The sequence below is a fragment of the Neolamprologus brichardi genome, chromosome 13 (genome assembly GCF_056152115.1).
Source record: "Neolamprologus brichardi isolate AB-2024 chromosome 13, ASM5615211v1, whole genome shotgun sequence".
Lineage (NCBI taxonomy): Eukaryota > Metazoa > Chordata > Actinopteri > Cichliformes > Cichlidae > Neolamprologus > Neolamprologus brichardi.
In genome coordinates, this window is record NC_142116.1 from 11,833,577 (window position 1) to 11,853,369 (window position 19,793).

General features: G+C 39.1%; 2 protein-coding genes across 2 annotated transcripts; one reads left to right on the forward strand and one right to left on the reverse strand.

Moving 5' to 3' along the window:
- Window positions 1-369: 369 nt before the first annotated feature.
- On the forward strand, window positions 370-10,014 carry cog2 (component of oligomeric golgi complex 2). The gene is made up of 18 exons (XM_006783701.3): window positions 370-538; window positions 1,362-1,523; window positions 3,152-3,217; window positions 3,303-3,383; window positions 3,501-3,604; window positions 3,808-3,916; window positions 4,520-4,699; window positions 4,895-5,019; window positions 5,436-5,562; window positions 5,676-5,815; window positions 6,542-6,603; window positions 6,695-6,846; window positions 6,997-7,182; window positions 7,336-7,408; window positions 7,539-7,681; window positions 8,717-8,856; window positions 9,071-9,254; window positions 9,404-10,014. Exons 1-18 carry the CDS (start codon window positions 482-484, stop codon window positions 9,500-9,502), a joined length of 2,190 nt encoding a protein of 729 aa, XP_006783764.1. The 5' UTR covers window positions 370-481; the 3' UTR covers window positions 9,503-10,014.
- A 1,392-nt stretch (window positions 10,015-11,406) lies between these two features.
- On the reverse strand, window positions 11,407-15,538 carry agt (angiotensinogen). The gene is made up of 7 exons (XM_006783702.3): window positions 15,442-15,538; window positions 13,863-14,317; window positions 13,349-13,715; window positions 12,840-12,964; window positions 12,585-12,733; window positions 12,198-12,354; window positions 11,407-12,109 (listed from the first exon to the last, which is right to left on the reverse strand). Exons 2-7 carry the CDS (start codon window positions 14,277-14,279, stop codon window positions 11,933-11,935), a joined length of 1,392 nt encoding a protein of 463 aa, XP_006783765.2. The 5' UTR covers window positions 14,280-14,317; window positions 15,442-15,538; the 3' UTR covers window positions 11,407-11,932.
- Window positions 15,539-19,793: the final 4,255 nt, after the last annotated feature.

A 19,793-nucleotide genomic window follows, 5' to 3' on the forward strand; every position in this document is an offset into this window, starting at 1 on the left:
TTAATTAAACAAGACCTCAATATATGGATTAAAATAGATTTTTCTTTTCATATCTACTGCAAAGAAAAGAGAAACGCTGTTGATGTTGGAAAGGACTGTCACAGTGAATGCGGATTTAGTTTTAATTATTTTTTTTCTATATACTGCAAATTAACAAAATGGCATTTGGAAATAAAAAATTGAGCACCTAAAAGTTTTGAGCAAGTTTATGTGACTACTCTGAAATCCAAAATTATTAATAACAAACCATTTTATTTATTTAAATATTAAAATATTTAGGTTATATTCAACAGCGACCCCTGCGGTCTCAATGCACTGTGGTCACATTGCATGGGGCCTCTAGGGGGCGCAGGAGTATTATCTTAATCACGGTCTTCTTCGTCGGTGCGCTTGCCATGTTTGCGGAAGCTTGACTGCAGCTAGCTCAAGGCTGGTCGTCATTTCTCTGACTGTAGCTTTAAGTTGTGTTTTTACTTATAAAATGAATCTACCAAAGGGACCGGATTCTCTGTGCTTCGATAAGGATGTTTTTATGAAGGTAAGAGTGTGTAAATGCTGGTTAAAGCGTTAGGTTGTCAAACTAGCTAGCATTAGGCTAGCTAAATGTCGATAGTGGACGTTCATTCTGATGCTCCTGTGTCAGTAAAGGTTTACCAGTCAGTAGATATGAATGTTTTTACCGAGCCAGCAGAGTAACTTTAAATAACAGGCAACATGCAGGCGTTTCTGCGTGAAACAGTCGACGCCTGAGGATTGCAGTTTGAGCACTCACCTGACACTTTGTTAGGTACACCTGTCCAAATTCTTGTTAACTCAGAAATGTAAATATGTAATTAGCCAATCACATGGCAGTAATCCAAAGCGTTTGCTCATGTGGACGAGGTTTAGACTTGGCTTGTTGAAGTTCAAACCGACCATCAAAAGGAGGGATGAGAGTGATCAAAGTGGCTTTAAACGTGGCATTTCCCTACACAACCCTCTTATACGGTTCACAGAGAATGGTGTAAAAATAGAGAAAATATGCAGTGAACAGCGGATCTCTGGGTGAAAATTCCTCGTCGATGTCAGAGGAGAATGGCGGATAGAGCTGTAAAAGTAACTAAAATAACCAGATGTTACAACCAAACTATGCAGAAGAGCATCTCTGAATGCACCACACACACCGGTGCCTTTCCTGTTCTTGAAATGAGTGGCATTTCAAGAACAGGAAAGGCACCGATCTTTCCGAATCTATGTTCAGTCTATCACCAGTCAATTAAGGCAGTTCTCAAACCAAAAGGAGGGCCAAGATGTACCTATCAAAGTGACCAGAGTTAATGTGTCGTTGAATGCATGCTGCCTTCTTCCCTTTGTGTCTGCAGGATGACTTTGACGTTGACCAGTTTGTGGCTGAGTGTCGGAAGCAGGTCCAGCTGGAAGAACTGAGAGAGGACCTGGAGCTCTACTACAAGCTGTTGAAAACAGCCATGGTGGAGCTCATTAACAAGGACTATGCAGACTTTGTTAACCTCTCTACCAACCTGGTCAGTTTTTATTCATGTTATCTAATGGCAGTAACTGTAATTTTAAATGTGTAAAGTTTAGAAACAGTAGCCAACAGGAGGATGTTCCTTGGTGTAATTTAAAATTTAATGCCTTGATGAAAGGTAGCTAGTAAATCAGTAATTATTATTGGTAGGTATTGTTTTATTTATGTAAATAAACAGAATGTATGTGTTGTCAGTTATTAGATCTACTCAATGATTTAATTTGTAAATTAAGTGATGGAAAATGGCCTAATCTGTAGAACTAATCAAGCAAACCTTTGCTGGTTCAACTTTGAAAATGTGAGCACTTCATACTCTTCTGTTTCAATAAGGAGAGGCCGTTGGGAACAATGATTTAGTAAGTAAGAGAATTGAATTGGCGTTTAGACTCTGGCCCATCATAGCAGAACAAAATCCTAGCAGTGTAGGAAGTTATGACAGGACCCTAACTAGAGGAGAAGATGAAGATGGAGGCTTGGATTGGGCTCTAAGTGATCAGTGTGAGATGGCAATGGGGAGAAGGCGGCTGCCTGAAAGGCAGAAAGATAGAAGAGCAGTGAGGTTTAAAGCACTTAGAATGGGGACTGATTGGTGTGGAGATAGCAGGCAAGAAAATGATTGGATTAAAGTAATGATGGCTGTACTGAGTTTGACAGCGTGAGAAAATGGAAGTGACGTAAGGAATAGGCTATCAGCCTGAACACCCAAGAAAGCAGGCAGATGATTGATTACGGATCTTACTTATTGAACTTGCATTCAAGTTTTTAACTTTTCATGCTTACTAGACTTCAAAACTTTGAGATGAAACTGTAAAACAAATCTTTCATTTGTCTGTCTTTGTGTATCTTTTAATGATTATTTTTAACTGGAAAAGGTCAAACTGTATCCATCCTTTGAATTTCTGTGGTGCAGAACTTATCCAGAAAGATGAATACTCATTTGTAGTATGTTCATAAATTATTAAATTTGTGGTTTAAAAATGCCAACAGGCATTCAAGCCACCATTGATCAGTCACAGTCCACACAGCGTTATCATCACAGGCTAAGTGCGCAAAAGTTTGCTGTTGGCAAATTTTGGCAGAGCCAAACATGGGGTTTTCCACTTATAGTCGAGAGGTTTACCAGATGAGGCCAGTGCACTGTTTATTTGCAGTTTTTGCACCCAAATAATTCTTACTGTTCAGTAAAAAATAATTATTACTGTTCAGTAAGAATTATTTTTTGGATAGTTTTGGGAGATCTTTGCAGAGTTTAAGATTATAATAATAAACATTACAAATATTGGTTGTTCTTGATTGCATGATTGCTTGGCCATTTTTGAGTGCAGCTGGGGCTCTTGTGTCCTTCGCTGGCTTTTCCCATGCTGAATCACAAATTTGTTTTGGACAAAGTTTGAATATAAATTGTCAGCTTGTGGCAAGAAATTATAACAGGAATTTCCATCTTTTCCACTTTTTTTTTCAGAGCGATGTATTCCGCAAAAAATCTATGACTTACTGTTATTAACAGTTATGAATCTAGTATTTGGTCTGTTAATATGCTTCTGAACAGTTAAACAAATCCTACAGTTTTAATATTCTTAAATAAAGCCTGGGCCTAATCTGACGTCTGCTCCTTCATCTTAGGTTGGGATGGACAAAGCACTCAATCAGCTTTCTGTGCCATTAGGACAGTTACGTGAGGAGGTTATGGTACGTTCTTTTCTGAATAAATATACTTCCGACTGTAATTACTTCCTGCCACTGAGTACTTTTCTCTGGTTGCTATTTGTTCCAGAGTCTACGGTCCTGTGTTAGTGAGGTGATACAGGCGATAGATAACCAGCTGTCGAAGCACGAGGACCTGCAGAAAAAAAAGGTTTGGCTCCTCTTTTTACAGTCAGACTTTATGCTTTGACCAAACTGTATTTTGTATTAATTTTATGTTAAGCCCATAGCAAGCTCAGTTCTCCCTTTCATTGTCACCATCAATCAGGTGTGTGTGATGAGGCTGATTCAGGTTGTACGATCAGTGGAGAAGATTGAGAAAATCCTTCACTCACAGAGTTCCAAGGAATCGAGCTCTCTGGAGATCAGCAGGTAGAGAGCTGACATGCTAATCTAGTCAATCTGTGTATTACTTGGTAGATTGTTAAATTATATCTGAAATGATTAAGAAAAATTCAAACCAGATCCCAGGCATCACATCAAGAGTTATGTTTCGTAGCTTGGTCTTTGCAGGGACATAATGCTATCTTGCGATAGATCCTCTTTTTTTATTATTATTTTTCTCTCATTCACAGCCCCTTGTTAGCAGGACAGATCCTAGAAAGGATTGCAACAGAGTTCAACCAGCTGCAGTTCCACGCTGTACAGAGCAAGGGCATGCCCCTGCTGGATAAAGTCAGACCTGTAAGTATTAATGAACCAATTACTTAGGGTGTTTGCGGACCTATAATTCATTTACTCTGGTCTGAATCAGTTGATGAGTTTGTAAACATGTAGCTTTATTCTGTGGTTTGGATATGTTCCCACAGAGAAAAATCAAAGTGAACTCCTAGTGAACCCAAATGTGTCACTACAACTCATGTGAAAAAGTTCAGTCTGCTCATTGGCCAGATGTGTCTGGGGTGGGAGCATAAAAGTAAAGACAGGAAGAAAGTGTTGTGTGAGAAAATGGAAAATTTACATTCATTTCACAGCTAGTTGCTAGCTCGTGCAGAGGTTTGCACATCTATAGTAACTTCCCACATTGAGAATACAAAGCATGCGTGGCTATCTGTTCTTTCTTTAGCTCAAACTTGTAGCATACACCTAGTAGTTGGTCTGGATCGGGGTTAGATCACATTTACCCTCAAAACAAACTGCCCTGATGTTTGTTTGGAACATACTGAGACTAACTCTTTTCAAAGCGTCTCAGTGTTTTTTGGGGGGGTTTGTTCTGCACCCGAGTATGACTACTGTGTTCACACCTGCACAAAACAAACCGCACCAAGTAGGAATGTCTTCTGCCAGCGTATTGCAGGGATCACGTCTATGCTGCAGCAGTCTCTGGAGGGTCTGCTGATTGAGGGCTTGCAGACATCGAATGTAGACATGGTACGTCACTGCTTGAGGACTTACGCCACCGTAGACAAGACTCGAGATGCTGAGGCCCTGGTAGGACAGGTGCTCGTCAAACCATATATGGACCAGGTAAATATGACACACATACTTCAGCTTTTTGGGGAACTATGTTTTAGATATTGTTATCTAACATGAATGGGAGCATTATTAGTTTATAATAAATATGGCAGAGAAAATTCTGACTTTTTAAAAAGACAGATTTTGATGAAATACTGAAAAAGAGATACAAAATTTATTTAATCCCCTGTCATGTTCTTTCTTTAGGTGATAGTTGAAGAAGTGGTAAAGTCCAGTCCAAGTGGTCTTCAGATGATGTACTCTAGACTTTTGGATTTTGTTCCACACCACTGTAGACTACTCAGAGAGGTGACTGGAGGAGCCATATCCAGGTATTAATGTTACGGGCATATTCATCCAAAGCACATTCAGTGTCACTGCATTTAATATATGAACCAGGTTATGTGATTATCTTTACACCATTTTTGGTAGCTATTTTTTTAGTTAAGTGATGTCATTTCATGGCCATATGCTTGGGGACAAATAAAAGGACATTTTGGGATAAATTTAAAGTTTAAGATTTGTGTCAAATAGGATATTTTTGTCCTAATTCTGAAAATTTGGGAGAACAATTTTGAAAAGCCAAAAAACAATATATTCTAAAAGTTTCACTGAGTAGTGGCTTTCAATTTTTGTACAAAAATGATAATTTCTACTAGTATTACGAACACAAAGTAAGTCAGTGGCTATAATAGTGACTACTGAATAAAGTTTCAAAGCATATTTTAAATGTACCCTTTATTCTCAGTGACAGAGCTGACATAGTGCCAGGTTATGATTTCCTGGTGAACTCTGTTTGGCCAGAGATGGTCAAAGGCATAGAGGAAAGGTTGGCCTACATCTTTAACCCTGGAAACCCCGACATATTCTATGAGGTAAAGCTGAAGTGACACAATTAGACTGTGTATGCATGTGTATGGTCACATAATGCAAGGTTTGATTGTATAATTTTTTCTTGCGTTTCCTTTTCGTTTTATCATCTTTTTAGCGTTACAGTGTAACTATGGCGTTTGTGCAGAGGTTTGAACGTCAGTGTAGCTCACAGGCCAGTGTGAAGAGACTGAGAATACACCCTTCATATACAAGCTTCCAGAACAAATGGAACCTGCCTGTCTACTTTCAGTTACGGTGAGTATTACCATAATACACTTTGTGCATTACATAAACACTGTGTCTCTTTCCAGAAGAAGTTTGTCATTTTATAAACATAAAGGGCCTTAACTGTTTAGTCATGTTCACAGTGTTACTTTAAGTATGTTTGTATATTGTATGTTTGTTACCCATAAGCTGAAAATCCAAAAACTTTTTAGGGAATTGGTTGAAGTAACATTTTTTTTAATGTAGAATAAAAATCATACACAACTTTTAGTTATACATTTTTCTCACAATATTGATATTATATAAATAAAGATGCATACAGCATGTACTTTTGAAAAAAATGTTGAGTCTTTCTTCAAAACCTAAGAGAAATGTTTGGATTAAAATGGCAACCTGTCAGCAATTTTGGGGGATAATACAAGTTGGCAAACGGTCAGGAAGTTACTAAACATAGTCCATAAACATGCTGCTGGACCTTGGCTGAAAGGTGATTGATCTCTGTGGAAAAATAGAGAAGTTGTTTGTCAACCTTTTCCCACCCCCACAGACTCACACACTGTAGAAAGATTAGGGCTCATGTCTTTATTTCACAACCACCACGGTTAAACTTTTCTGGAAAGTTGAAAGTTTCCATTACACGTGTTGTTGTTTCACGCTATGAGCACGTACACATCAGAGCTGATGCAAGAAAGAAGCTGATAACAGATTGATTGTCTTCTTCCTTCCCTCTCTGTGTTGCTAATTTTGTTTTTCCAGATACAAGGAAATTGCAGGACGTCTAGAGAATACTATTAGTGATGGATTAGTGGCAGCACCAGGTGGATTTATTTATTTATTTTAAAATTGTATCTGAATTTTATCTGTTCCTTATACAGTACTTAGAGTAACTATGTGTCTGCTTATGTTCAGCTGGCAGTGCATACCACCTGCAGGTATCTGAGGTGTTGTGGTCCTGCTTAGTGAGATGTTGGTCAGACAATGTCTATCTGTCACCTCTGGCACATCGCTTCTGGAAGCTTACGCTGCAGCTGTACTCAAGATATGCCAAGTTTCTTGATGAGGTAAACTTAAAATATATGAGCGATTATTTATGTGATTATTTATTTATTGATTATTTTATTTATTTATGAGATTTTAAAAAATGCCAAAGAAGCCAAATTAAAAGCCAGTTGTTAGAACCTGTTCCTCATCTTGATTGTTGTCTTGTGCAGGTGCTGACTAAGTCTCCGCCCTCTGAGCTGACTAAGGAGCCAACCAGGCCTCTGCCGAGCTCAGCTTCTTCTACATCTAGCAGAACATCACTGGAGGAAGGCGGCAGTGAGAGTGGGAGTCCTGCCTCCCTGTCCACCAAACAGTTGGTTTACATTGCAGCAGACATCCAAAAACTGCAGGAGCAGGTGCTCACAAACAAACTAATTACAATTTTTTCTGTGTATTTCCAACTTGTTTACCTTTAATATATTACTGTTTAGCCTGATGTGCAGTTTCTTAAAGGATTTTCTTCTTTAGTTTCCTTTTTTTCATCTCACAATTGGCTTGTCTTTTTTTAGATCCCAGAGTTGTCAGAGATGGTCAGAAAGCGGTTTGAAGCCATTGGATTCAAAAACTTTTCTCTTGTGGAAGGTGACTTACAGTTTTGGTTCACTTCTTATGCAGTATTTCCTATCATTTCTTAAATCTCAGGTTTTTCCACTTCCTGATGTTAGCACAAGTTGACTGTATGTGCATTAACGAGTGCTCTCCTCTATGTCAGATGCTCTAGCAGACTCCAAGGCTTCCCTGTCAAGCAGCATTCCCTCTCTGAACACTAGGATGACCCAGCATCTGACGGAACGCAGCTGTCGATTCCTGAAGAGTGCCTCAGAGGTTCCACGACTCTACCGCAGAACTAATAAAGTAAGAGAAGTTGCAATTATGTATACAAATGTCTTTATCCAATGTTTTCTTAAGGTGCACTCTCACATATCATGTCTTAGATGCCGTTGTTGCGTTCAAATGGTTGTTTATGCAGGAAACACCATATGTAAAGTTCAAAATCTTATCTTGGAAATGCACAACATATTAAACTCAAAATTAAGCTGAATTAACAACCATGGGTAGATTTTATGTTTGATATTTAAATCCCAGAAGGCTTTTATTGAAATGAATAATGCTTCAGTATGGGGCTGATTTGATTTATTGATCGTCGTGTAGTTACTGAGCATAAAGTTTTATTATGATTTTGTTGTAAATTGCAGTTTCATCCAAAAAAAAAAAAAAAAGCAAGAGAGATTTACTGGACTTTTAAATGCTTTGACTTTATTTTTCTATTGAACATGTGTGTTCTTGCATTCATTCACCAACTTGCATGGTCATTTGCTGCAAGCCTTTCAGCACAGCACATCACTGCAGTGCTGCTGGACTTTGCATAACTACATACATCTGAAATAGTCTGTTATTCTGATTAATCAGTCATTTCTGTGGCAATGTTGGCAGACTCCTTTATTATTAATGATTCATAATTGTAGAGTGAATATCAGAACAATATCTGCCAAGTCTTTATAATCAATGTGATCCAAATCATTGCAAAATGAGTTCCACTTTGTAAACTCGGTCAATATATAAGGAAAAACAATGCTTATCTGAGTTGGTTAAAATATATTAAAAAGAAACCCATTAAATATCTCTAATTAAAGGTTTTTAGACATGTTGCACCTGTGACTGGTTGTTTTTTGTCTGATATTTGATCCACTATACTTGTAACTATGTACCAACTTACACTGCAATACTCAACAAAGCAAGTGGTTCACAACAGGAGGCCAAGAAAAATAATTCAGTTTATATTAATTTATTTTTTACATTAGGTCAAAACAGTATTAAAATGCTTAATATAAAGCTTGTATATTGATTTATAGTATATAATATCATACTTTGTACCTCCTCTCCATGTAGGATATACCGGTGCGTGCATCAGCGTACATGGATAATGCCTTACGCCCGTTACATCAGTTACTGACTGATTCGACAGGGCTGGTCACCCCTCACACAGCACAAGAGTGGCTGCGAGTTTCACTGTCTGAGTGCACACAGAAGTAAGCATTACACATACCCACCACTAAACCCTGATACAATAATGGATTTGATGACTTAGAAATATGGCCTGTGATGATGTTACAATGTTTCTTTATTGCAACAGGGAGAATAGTTCTTTCTAAAAGCTGGATTGTTTACATTTTATAAAGATGTTTCCAACCTCAGCCAGCGAATTAAATTTGTTTCTGCTTTCCCATCTCGTGTTGTGTTCAGGTACTATGAGACCATCTCAGAGGTGCTGAGCTCAGTCAGAAAGATGGAAGAGAGTTTGAAACGCTTGAAACAAGCCAGGAAGGGTGCAGCCGCGACTACAACAGCAGGAGCAAATGGTGGACTAACAGATGATGGCAAGATTCGTCTTCAGCTGGCACTAGATGTGGAATACTTGGGGGAACAGGTGGGTGCTATTCTATGAGTGCACAACCACATGTCGTCCAAGTATGAAGACACATATATGAACATGTGACAAGCAGTGCACATTTATCAGTCAACAAAAATATGTTTTTAGAAACTCATGTCATAACCTTATACTGTTGTGTGCCTCAGATTCAGAAGATGGGTCTTCAGCCAACTGACATCTCCATGTTCTCCACTCTGATGGATCTTGTGAAGGAAGCCAGAGAGCTTGCTGAACAAAACCAATAAAACAGACTCAGCAATGACTGAAACACTGATATGCAGCACTTCACATCTTCACATTTCCTAGAGACTTGTGGAGGATAAAACTTGTCCCAGTTATGGGCTGGTAAGAGGTGATGGTGATGAGAAAATAATGGGGAGAATTAACACTACTGGAATCATTTTCAAACATGTGTACCAAATCACTTGGTTCAATGTAAACTTTGGAACTAGGCTGTAAATTGTTGGCTGACACAGCATAGAAACTACTGCTGGAGCATCAGCAGTTCTGGTGTAGGCAAAATGGAGAAAAGGGACTGGATGGTACTATGATTATGTAATTTTATGTAACTACTGTATTGTACTTTCACTGGGCCAGAAAGTTGCATAGCAAGAGGCTCAAAATAAGTTACAAAGGGAGTACATTGATCATTATTTGGTGATGGATTAATCTAAGAGAAGTCTGTTAATTTGTCACATGTGTGCAAAACAGTTGTATAATATAATATGTTTAACATGAAGGTAATGAAGAACTTTGTACAGAATGTTATACTGTGTGTGGTTTTATTACAAAGACACATTAGCAAGTTATACTTAATGGCCACTTTATTAGGTAAACCTCTTCAACTGCTCATTTATGCAAATATCTAATCAGCCAATCAAAATGCAGTTAACCTGCCGAGGTTCAAACCAAGCATGAGAATGAGAACAAAAGTGATTTCAAAAACTGCTGATCTATTGGGATTTTCCCACATAGCCATTTTGAGAGTTTATAGAAAACAATGTTCCAAAAAAGAGGAAATATCCAGTGAGTGGCAGGTCTCTGGGTGAAAATGATCCCAGAGATCAGAGGAGAATGCCCAGACAGGAAGGCAAGAGTAATTCAAATAGTCACTCATTGCAACCAAGATGAGCAGATGAGCATCTCTGAATGCACAGCATGTTCAATCTTGAAGGAGGTGACCACCTGAAGTCTCACTTCCGTGAGCTAAGAACAGAAAACTGATGCTAAAATTCACATAGGCTCACCAAAACTGGACAATGATATACTGAAAAAACATTCTCTGGTCTAATGAGTCTCATTTTCTGCTGAAAAATTCACATTTGCAAAATGAAATAGAAAATGGTTTCATGAACATGAAAACACTTTACTCAAATGGCCTCCACAGTCACCAGATCTCATTCACTCAGTCTTAACAGAGCACCTTTGAATGGTGGAATGGGATGTTCAGAAATTCAGAGACAAATCTGCACCAGTATGGACAATGGAAACATTCCTCAGAGTAATATTTCCATGGTCCATTTTGACACAATAGCACCTTGTTGAATCTATGCCATGAAGAAATTAGGCAGTTCTTAAAGCAAAAAGGGGGTCCAACCACATACTAGCTTGGTGTAACTAATGTAGTGTCCGGTGAGTGTATATGAGTCATTGTTTTCACCGCATGCATGCTTATACTCAGTGCTACCAATAACGCTGCAGGACCATGAACCTTTAATAAACCACAACATTATTACATGCACAGGAAAGCTAAACGGGAGAATAACATTTATTTTTGTGAATGCTGAAGCAAGTTATTCAAACCCTATAAATCACAGCCAGCCTTCAGTAATGCTGACATGCATGTGCATTATTTTCACTCATTATCTAACGGATATAATTATGTGTAAACGGTGATAAATAATTGCTAGTACACTAACTTTATTTTAAGCCAGGCCTTATAACATCTTAGTTACAAATTTGCTGAGATCTACATTAAAATTATTTTTGGGATTATTTTCAGTAGATTTTCTCACTCTGTAACTGCTTTTCTATTAAATCCACAACCTGTTCATTACTTTTAGTTACATGGTATGGTGATGGTACGAGAGGCTTATTCCTAATACTATAATCGTTTTACGCACAGAATATATGAGAATAAATATGAAAATTTGGAAACAGATGCTTTATTTCAGCAAAACCAAATCATAACAACAAAAATAGACTCTTAGTTACAATATACAACATGCTAGCCGTGCATCACAGTCGTGGTTACTGTACTTCCTGTACTCTGCTGAAAAAAAATACTGTACAGAACTCTGCTATAATAAGTTTTACAAAAAAAACCTAATTAGGATTTTCACATTATGCTTGAAAACAACTTAAAGTAACATGTTTTCATAAATACTGCAAATGAGTTTCACATAACCCCTGAGTGTGTGAAGGGGGGGGAAAGCTATCAGTAACACTGTTAGATCCTTATTCCGTGTGGGTACACTTAATTCCTCATGCACTGTATGTGAGAATTATTTCAGAAGGAAAACAAATCTATGATTTAAACACAATGTCTGCAGCATGAAAGATTTCCTGCAGAAATGAAAGCTGTAGATGATAAAGTACGTTGTAAAGAAATAGGCCTGGTATGTGGAAAATTTTTCATGTCAGGGGGGTTTGTTCACTTAAAGCACTATATATCATTAGAGCAGAGGATTTATGATCTTGCCCAGCATAAGGATGGAGTTAGAATTTCCTTCTACAACAGAAAAAAAGAAAGGCCTGTTAATGGACAGCTTCAGAGGGACGCCTTCTTCCTGTGTCTGGTCCTGAGGTTCTGCTCCTTCCTCTGACATCTCAAACAGCACTTTGTTGATGGCCTAAAAGGAGACATAAAGGTCTATTAATGTCTCATAAATATACGGTGAGTGATTTTTATATTATGACAAGCTGACTACTCAGGCTAACCTTATCTATGGTGAAGGGTTTGGTGTTGCTGAGTTGGCTGAACTCGGCCTCGGAGCCCAACAGTTTGGCCTCAATTTCAGGATTCATGGTAGTCAGCAGGTCACGCAAATCAGTCACAGAGGACATGGAGAACTTGGGGAGTGACAGCTCCAGGAGACTGGAAGAGGGAGGCAGAGTTTATAATGAGTGTGTTTTTTGTTTTGTTGTTTTTAATGTTAACAGTATTGGACCTGAACTTAAAAATCCATAGCTTTTTTCCCCCCCTCCTATTTTGATATTTTGAGTTAAAAACAGCATATAGGCACTACGTTTCTGTTAAAAAAAAAAGAACAACAGTTCAGGTCAAAGTTTATTCTAAGTCTAGTACTAGTAAAGTTCAATAATCACCCTTCCTGAAGGTTTTGGTGCCAGTCAGAAATTATGCTTGTGCGCAGCTTTGACTCCACATCACCGAGTTTAACCCCCTCATGAGGCAAGACCAACAACATGTAGGAGCGTTTGCTCAGAGACAGCTTCACAATGGTGCATCGCCGCACCTTCAAAATAAAAGAACAAAAATATTAGAGTCAGATTGCTATGACTTTAACAAGCTAAATCCACCAACTTGTTATTAATCTTTGCTTCTTAAATACAAAGATTTACCTTATCGTTGAAGTAGTGATACTGACCCGTGTGGGTCATCAGTGGAGCCATTACTGTAGTTGTTTGATCCACATGAAACTCCTTCAAGGTTGTTTCCTCTGGTTGGAAAGCTTTCTTCCAGTTTCCTAAAGAGACGAAACCAAACGCAGATTCGAATTTTCTATATATACGATAAAGATATTTTTAATGTGAGAGATTTAAGCAAAAGTCTGAGGAAAGAAAATGCTCCATGATGAAAAGGCTGAGACTGGGGCCCACCAATATCTCTATGGTACAATCAGCATTGTTATTTGTGAAGTTTGGCATCTGGATCAATGCACATAAAGCTGTCACTGATAATTAGAGTCACAATTAATAGAACTGCAAAAAGTTATATATTTATAGATTAGTGCCATACATAATGTACCGGGGTTGACAAGCTGGTGAAGGCTGCACAAAGCTAATTTTTGAACTTTTAATTGTGAATCCTAGTCTACATACTTTGTATAATCAACTTAACAGAGACAGACCTTGGAAGTTGAAGGAGGTGATGAACAGAAGGTTACTGGTGGCATTCAGATCTTTAAAGATGTCCTTCACCTTCCTATCTGACGTCATCTCCACAAAGCTGTTGACCAGCTGCTCTGCTTCCTGAGGTTTGGAGAAGTCCACACCTCGGATAAACGACGTGTCTGACAAGTCCTGTGTGCCTTGAATAAAGTCCTCGGACAGCTGAGCATCCTGACGAGTGAAGGCCCAAACCTGGGTAGTGATTTCATCTTTGGGTCCATCGTCCACAAGAGAATTAATGCCCTGCAGGGTCTTAAGAACTTTGTGTCCATCCATTAAGGACACGCAGTCCACTCCATCAGTATCCCTACTCAGGCCTAATAGAAGCTGGATAGAAAGAAATGAATTGAGGCTGTTTACTTCTTTGTAGAGTGAAAGTACAAGACATAATCAAATAATCAGATGGATGGTCAGACAGATAGCCTAGGCTCAGCAGGTTCTACTTCAACCGTGACAACAAAAGTAAATAAATACCTGGAATGAACCTGCTGTCTTCTTGGAGGCTCCCAGGTAGAAGGTGACCAGGGATCCAAAGGTGTTGACTGGAGATAAGAGCGTGTTAGTGCTGTGCTGCTTGCTGCTGAGAGCCTGGTACATCCACAAGCCCAGAACATTTAATAGCTCTGCCAAAACCAATGTCCTCTCTGTGATGTTTTGCCTCTGTACATCGACTTTTGATGGATCCCTGTGGTCCGGTGTCAAGACTTCATTGTCAAGGGGAGCCACAGGAAGTGTCTCCAGAGGCTTAACCGTGGGGGCCTGCAGGGTCTCACAGCTGACATTCTCGGCAGCAAAAAGATAGAAGGGGTGAACGTAGACTCGGTTGGCTTGGCTTCCTGAGAGGCAGCAGTATAGTAGGAGGACCAGAAGAGGTGACCAGAGTCTCTGCATTTTACCTTTGGTTGGAAGTTACCCTAAAATGGTTGTCTCTGTTGGTGGGGGAGACACATATTTAGTTAGTTCAACCTCAATCACCTCAAGTATAACTGACCATTTTCTGTATCAGCCCGGTTAGGAGAGCGCTGAGTTTGACGTCTTCTGGGAATGTTACATGACTTTTTCGACAGCTTTCATCACAAATCAGGCTCAATCTGGTTTTCAGCTTGTATATGATTGGCTGGCAGGAACACTGGCCGCAGATCCTGCATGTCAGAGATTGATTGAATTCTTTGTGTGCTTTCTCTCCTGCTGGTCAGTGAGTGAGAGCAGACATTACCCTCGGCAACAGAGGTCGCATAGATAATGAAGACGTGTGTGTGTGTGTGTGTGTGTATTTGCATATGTTCACTGACCCAAATAAGATGGGAAACTTTGTATCGTATAAAAATTTATCTTGCAACGACAGGTACAAACTTATTTGTGTGTTTACATGACAATTCTATATATTAAAAAAACTATATAAAAAACCCCAAAACACATAGAATGAAAGAATCAATAGAAGTACAAAACAAACTTTCACAGCTGCATAAATGTATAATTTATTTTATAGGGCCAATTTTACTGGACAGTTTTCTAAAGTCAAGTAACAATTTTCATTAATTCTTTCAAGGATTAGTCTACAAAGCTGTGAAGCAGAGTGACTTTGGTAAGTGCTCTCTTATGCAAAAATAGGACTTTATCCTTTGACTTGAACATGCATAAGTGTGGACTGATGAACTCCTAGAAGCGGTAAGCAAACACTAGATTTTCATCTATTAGGACATGTACCACAGGACATGGCCTTGGTCCCTGATCAATAAAACCAGTGCACTCGATGTTGTGTACCTGCTTACCCTATTACAGAGGTGGTGAAAAATGGGCTACTTCACGACTTATGAGGTTCAGATATGTGAATAGTTTTCTTGAAAATCTATTTTTCATAAAATCTCTTTCTGTATATATAAATTCTCAGAAACAAATTTCAATTTAATTTCAATTTCAAACATTCTTGCTTTTCAACACATTTAGTTTTTAATTCAGCAAAGCACTCTGGAAAAAAAACAACAGTTAACAGTTCAAACTACCACACAATCAAAAAGCAATTAGTGAAATAAAGAAAAAAAAATTCTCTTACCAGATGGGTCTGCTGTTGTCGCTGGTGAATGAGGTGCTAAGTGAGGTCCTGACTCCTCTGCACTCTTACTTTAACCCACCCGGCCAGCTGTGTGCTCCCACTCTAGTTACTGATTAACCAAAGTACCATTGAGTCAGTCAGGGGCTCTCCTGTCATGACTCACATCCTGCTTTGTACAGACAGCGCTTGAGATATAGATAAATAGGTTTGAGAGTAGGTTTGGGAGACCACTCAGTGCCCTTTTATATAAGGACTTTAGGAGAATGGTGCAAGAAAATCCTGAATGGGGTGAAAAGGAGAGCTCAGCTTCTATAAAGAAGTGGGAAAAGGAGGGATAAACAGTCTTGTTTCAGTTTGCCACTTTTCCAGGGTGATTCACTGATAAGTCACCATATTGCACATGTATTTATTTGTATGGGGGGGGGGGGGGGGGGGGGGGGGGGGGATATTGTGTTCTGTATTGATTACGTATGTTCTTTGGAGTTTTTGCTCAACCTAGACATCAAAGAGGAATTGAGGAAACAAGTTTCATTTAACCCTTTTAAGATTTTCTTGCTTTTTCTTTTTACCATAATGGATCATATGTCTCACATTATTCATTCCATATAATGCACATTTCCTTTTTAGTGTACTTTTAAAATAACACTCACTAAGCCAGGTTAACAGAGAGACTCTGCGGACATCTCTGTAAGATTTTAATGAGTCTTGAGGGTGTTATCATTGGAACAAGAACTATAAAATAACCCCACCTGTTCTGGGAAAAGAGCAAACACTTTTCAAATGTTCAAATAGCTCTTTATGAGACAATGCGTTTCATATTGTTTTATCTTAAAATTATTATCTGTACAGAAAATCTGTCACACTCACACCTGATTCAACAGGACAGGGCACACTAGATTTTCTCACCGGAGAGAACCATCATCAGGTCAAGTGTTTTACACTCCTGCTTTTATCTTTAACAAACACTGTTACAGCGTTAATGGGATTAGAAATTTTATTTGACCTTTCACTTCATGTAATGCTTATAACAGTGCGAAGGATTGTTCTTTTATTTGTCACTAATCTCAGACTAATACAGTATGTCTTTTCTAATATCACAGTCTCTGCAATTGTCCTTTAAAATATCTAAGAACTTTCAGTTCCATTCAGATATTTTTTTAAATAGTGCCTCAAGATGCTTTAAGTTACAACAATAGAAAGAATATCCCAATAATCAGATGAACCTCTGTGAGCAAGCACTTGGCAACAGTAGGAACGAAAAACGTCTTTCTAACAGGCAGAAACAGACTCAAGGAGGTGCAGCCATCTGCTGCAACCAGTTGGGGGTGAGGAGAAAGAGAAGAGACTCAAGAGAGACAGGACATGCTATGGGAGACAAAGCCAGAGCTAAATAATGACACACGGAGAGTAAAAAGGGAGTAGAGAAGAAATGCTCAGTGCATCATGGCAGCCTAGGCCTATTGCGACATAACTATGGATGGTCTAACAATAAGCTTTATTGTAAAGGAAAGTTTGCACTCTAATCTTATGGTAGAGAGGGTGTCTGCCTCCTGAATCTGAACTGGAAGCTGGTTCCACAGCCGAGGGGCCTGAAAGCTGAAACTCTAGATCCACGAGTAAGCCAGCAGTCTGGGAGCAAAATGCTCTCCACCCCAGGGAAGAGGGTAACACCACCTGGGTCTGGGTGCAGTTTCCCCCTCTAGGGGCAAGGGTACCCAGACCTGGGGTATAGAGTACGCTTGGGGAGTGTGATTGTGTGTACAGTGTCTATTTATGTCTGTCTCCACGTTGGGTGAGTGCTGACTATTTGCATATGAGAGCATGAGGGTGGGAATGAATTTTTGTATCTGTGTGTGCCTGTTTGTTTGTGTCTATATGTCAGGTCGGGTATCAGACGCCACCTTTCTAGGGTCATCTCAGGCCCTCCATTGTATGGAGGCCTATCTCCCCCCACCACTCCCCCTGCCAGTGGCAGACACCCTCAGTCGTCGGTGCATTGGTGGTTCTTGGTGTCCGGGTATGGGCATCCAGGTACGCACTGGCTCACTCCTGGTGGCTGCTTGTCGGGGCCTGGAGCCTGGGGCTCGGTCACTCTGGCACAGCTGGCTCACGGGCATGTCACTGCAACCCCACATGGCTTCTGCTCCGCGGCTGCTAAGTGACCCCTCATCTGGGGCTCTCCTCAGCTCTTTCCGGGAGAGGGGCATGGTTGCCCCTCCGTTGGTCTTCCTTGGACTCTTGTTCTCTGGATGTCTGGAGCCTGGATCTCCTCCATACCTGCTTCATGCCCTGGAGGACAGGGCTATGGCCCCCCACACCCTCTAGCAGATCATTACATGAAGGAACCTTTTAAATACAAGTGCACCCTTTTTGGCTCCTACCTCGAAGCTGTGCGCTGTCGATCCTACGTGCTGCACAATAATATTCAATATTTAGTATTTACTGTTATATTCACATAGATTATCATGATGATGTTGTTTATTATATTGCTCTCTTTCTTTTTGCCTGTTTTCTCTTTTTCTTTCTCAACAGGTGATCCAGGTGATTGATATATGTATTTTTTGTCTGTTTGTCTGTTAGTTTTTGTTTTTTGCCCTTTATCACTGTTCCTCTTCCCCGCTGTTTTTCTTTCCCTACCTCTTTCTTTCTCCCTTTTCTTTCCCCCAGTCATGTCTGTCCCATGTGTAGTAAGTGAAAATAAAATAAACAATAAAAACAAAGGTGAATCAAATAGACCAATACGGCAAGGCCGGGATGGTCCATTTGGTAAAGTAAATTTGTTGGGCATCTTTCTTTGCCTTTAGACAATAATTCTGATGGCAAAAGAACCAAACGGGACAGGCAAAAAAAAAAAAGAAAAGCAATTTAACTTTAATCTCTTAAACCCTGCTGTTTAAAATTCTCATTTTTCAATTCATTTTAAAATTCTCAGTGAAAAACCCCTCCAGATTTACTCAGCTCCTTCCCTAGAATCCAAATTTGAAAATAGTTACACCTTTATAACAGTTATTCAGCGAACACTGATGTTATTGAAGTTGATATTAGAAAAAAAGCCTCAGCTTTATTATCAAGTTCCCAAAACTCTCATGTATATCTTAAGCAAATACATTAAAACATATCCTAAAACTAGACCGAAAAATATTTGCACACCTTTTATTATAATTAAACAAGTGTGTGGTTCTCATGGACAGGATTAATGGGTAATCTCACTAAACATTTGGTGATATCAGTAATTTTGTAGGTGCTAAAACAAAGTCTCTGAGTCGGCTGCTGAGTATATAAGCTGCAATGCTCAGTACCTCTGACAAATTGGAAGGCGAACGAATACAAACATGTGGACTCTCTTGTTCCTTTGTGGTGTGCTCATCACACATCAGGTGCAAGGTACTTTCCATTCGTTTCTTATCATGCTTTTTTTCTTTTTGGATTTTCAAGCAAATTTGTTATTTTGTCATTTGTTATTTTCAACAACATTTGCAAGTTGATGGCTTGTCGGTGCTGCATTTGTAGTCTGAAATTGATGTTATCTTTATGTCATTATTCATCAGGTGTAGATCGTGGCGACGCTGCTCGTTATTGGTGGACTACAGCAGATTATTGGGAAACTTCAGGAGATTATTGGGATACACCAGGTTATTCAGGTAAAAGGAAAGATATATGGTACTGTCTTTGTCTGCCTTTGTCTGTCTTAATATTGTTCATTTAATCGCTGTGGACAACAGTTTACATCAAATAACAGTCATGAACAAAACAGAGTATTAGAGAGATTTTTTAAAATGGACATGAAAGCTAAATGTATAAAGGCTAATTTACACACTGAAACAGTTAATTTACACAAACTGACATAAATGTAACAATGTAGCTGGAATTAAGAAATAAGTGCTACAAGTTAAAGTTTTTAAAACATGTTTAGCGCCATCTTTTTCAGTACAGAACCTGAGTTGGTTGGTTGCAATCAACTGACTTACATTAGTTCATATAGCTAACTAATAACAGAACCAGCTAAAAATCTCTTTTGTTGTAAACTGGTTGGATGTACTTGGGAAGAGAGATTATTTTATTGAATGAAAACCACTGATAGCATCGGCTGATTCTGACTCCAGCTAGTAGATCCAGTGAACCACCTGTCACCTGACTCAAACAGGTTCTCCTCCACACTGGTCTCATTTATGAAGTGCTTTAGAAACCCGAACATTACGGCTAACAGCTAGATTTCTCTGTGTCAGTGCAACTAGCTAAACAGCTAAGAGCCACTTACTGCTAAAGGTAATGAGACAACACCTACATACAATTTTTTTCAATGCACCTGTTGCTGATACAACAAATGCAAATTGTGCAATACATTCATGAAG

What these genes read in the sequence shown, in the direction of transcription:
- cog2 (XM_006783701.3), top strand. Translation starts at nt 482, where the DNA reads ATGAATCTACCAAAGGGACCGGATTCTCTGTGCTTCGATAAGGATGTT. An exon ending in TTAACCTCTCTACCAACCTG is followed by an intron (nt 1,524 to 3,151) that starts GTCAGTTTTTAT and finishes CCTTCATCTTAG; the next exon opens with GTTGGGATGGACAAAGCACT. An exon ending in AGTTACGTGAGGAGGTTATG is followed by an intron (nt 3,218 to 3,302) that starts GTACGTTCTTTT and finishes TATTTGTTCCAG; the next exon opens with AGTCTACGGTCCTGTGTTAG.
- agt (XM_006783702.3), bottom strand. Translation starts at nt 14,279, where the DNA reads ATGCAGAGACTCTGGTCACCTCTTCTGGTCCTCCTACTATACTGCTGC. An exon ending in CACCTCCTTCAACTTCCAAG is followed by an intron (nt 12,965 to 13,348) that starts GTCTGTCTCTGT and finishes TCGTCTCTTTAG; the next exon opens with GAAACTGGAAGAAAGCTTTC. An exon ending in AACCCTTCACCATAGATAAG is followed by an intron (nt 12,110 to 12,197) that starts GTTAGCCTGAGT and finishes GTCTCCTTTTAG; the next exon opens with GCCATCAACAAAGTGCTGTT.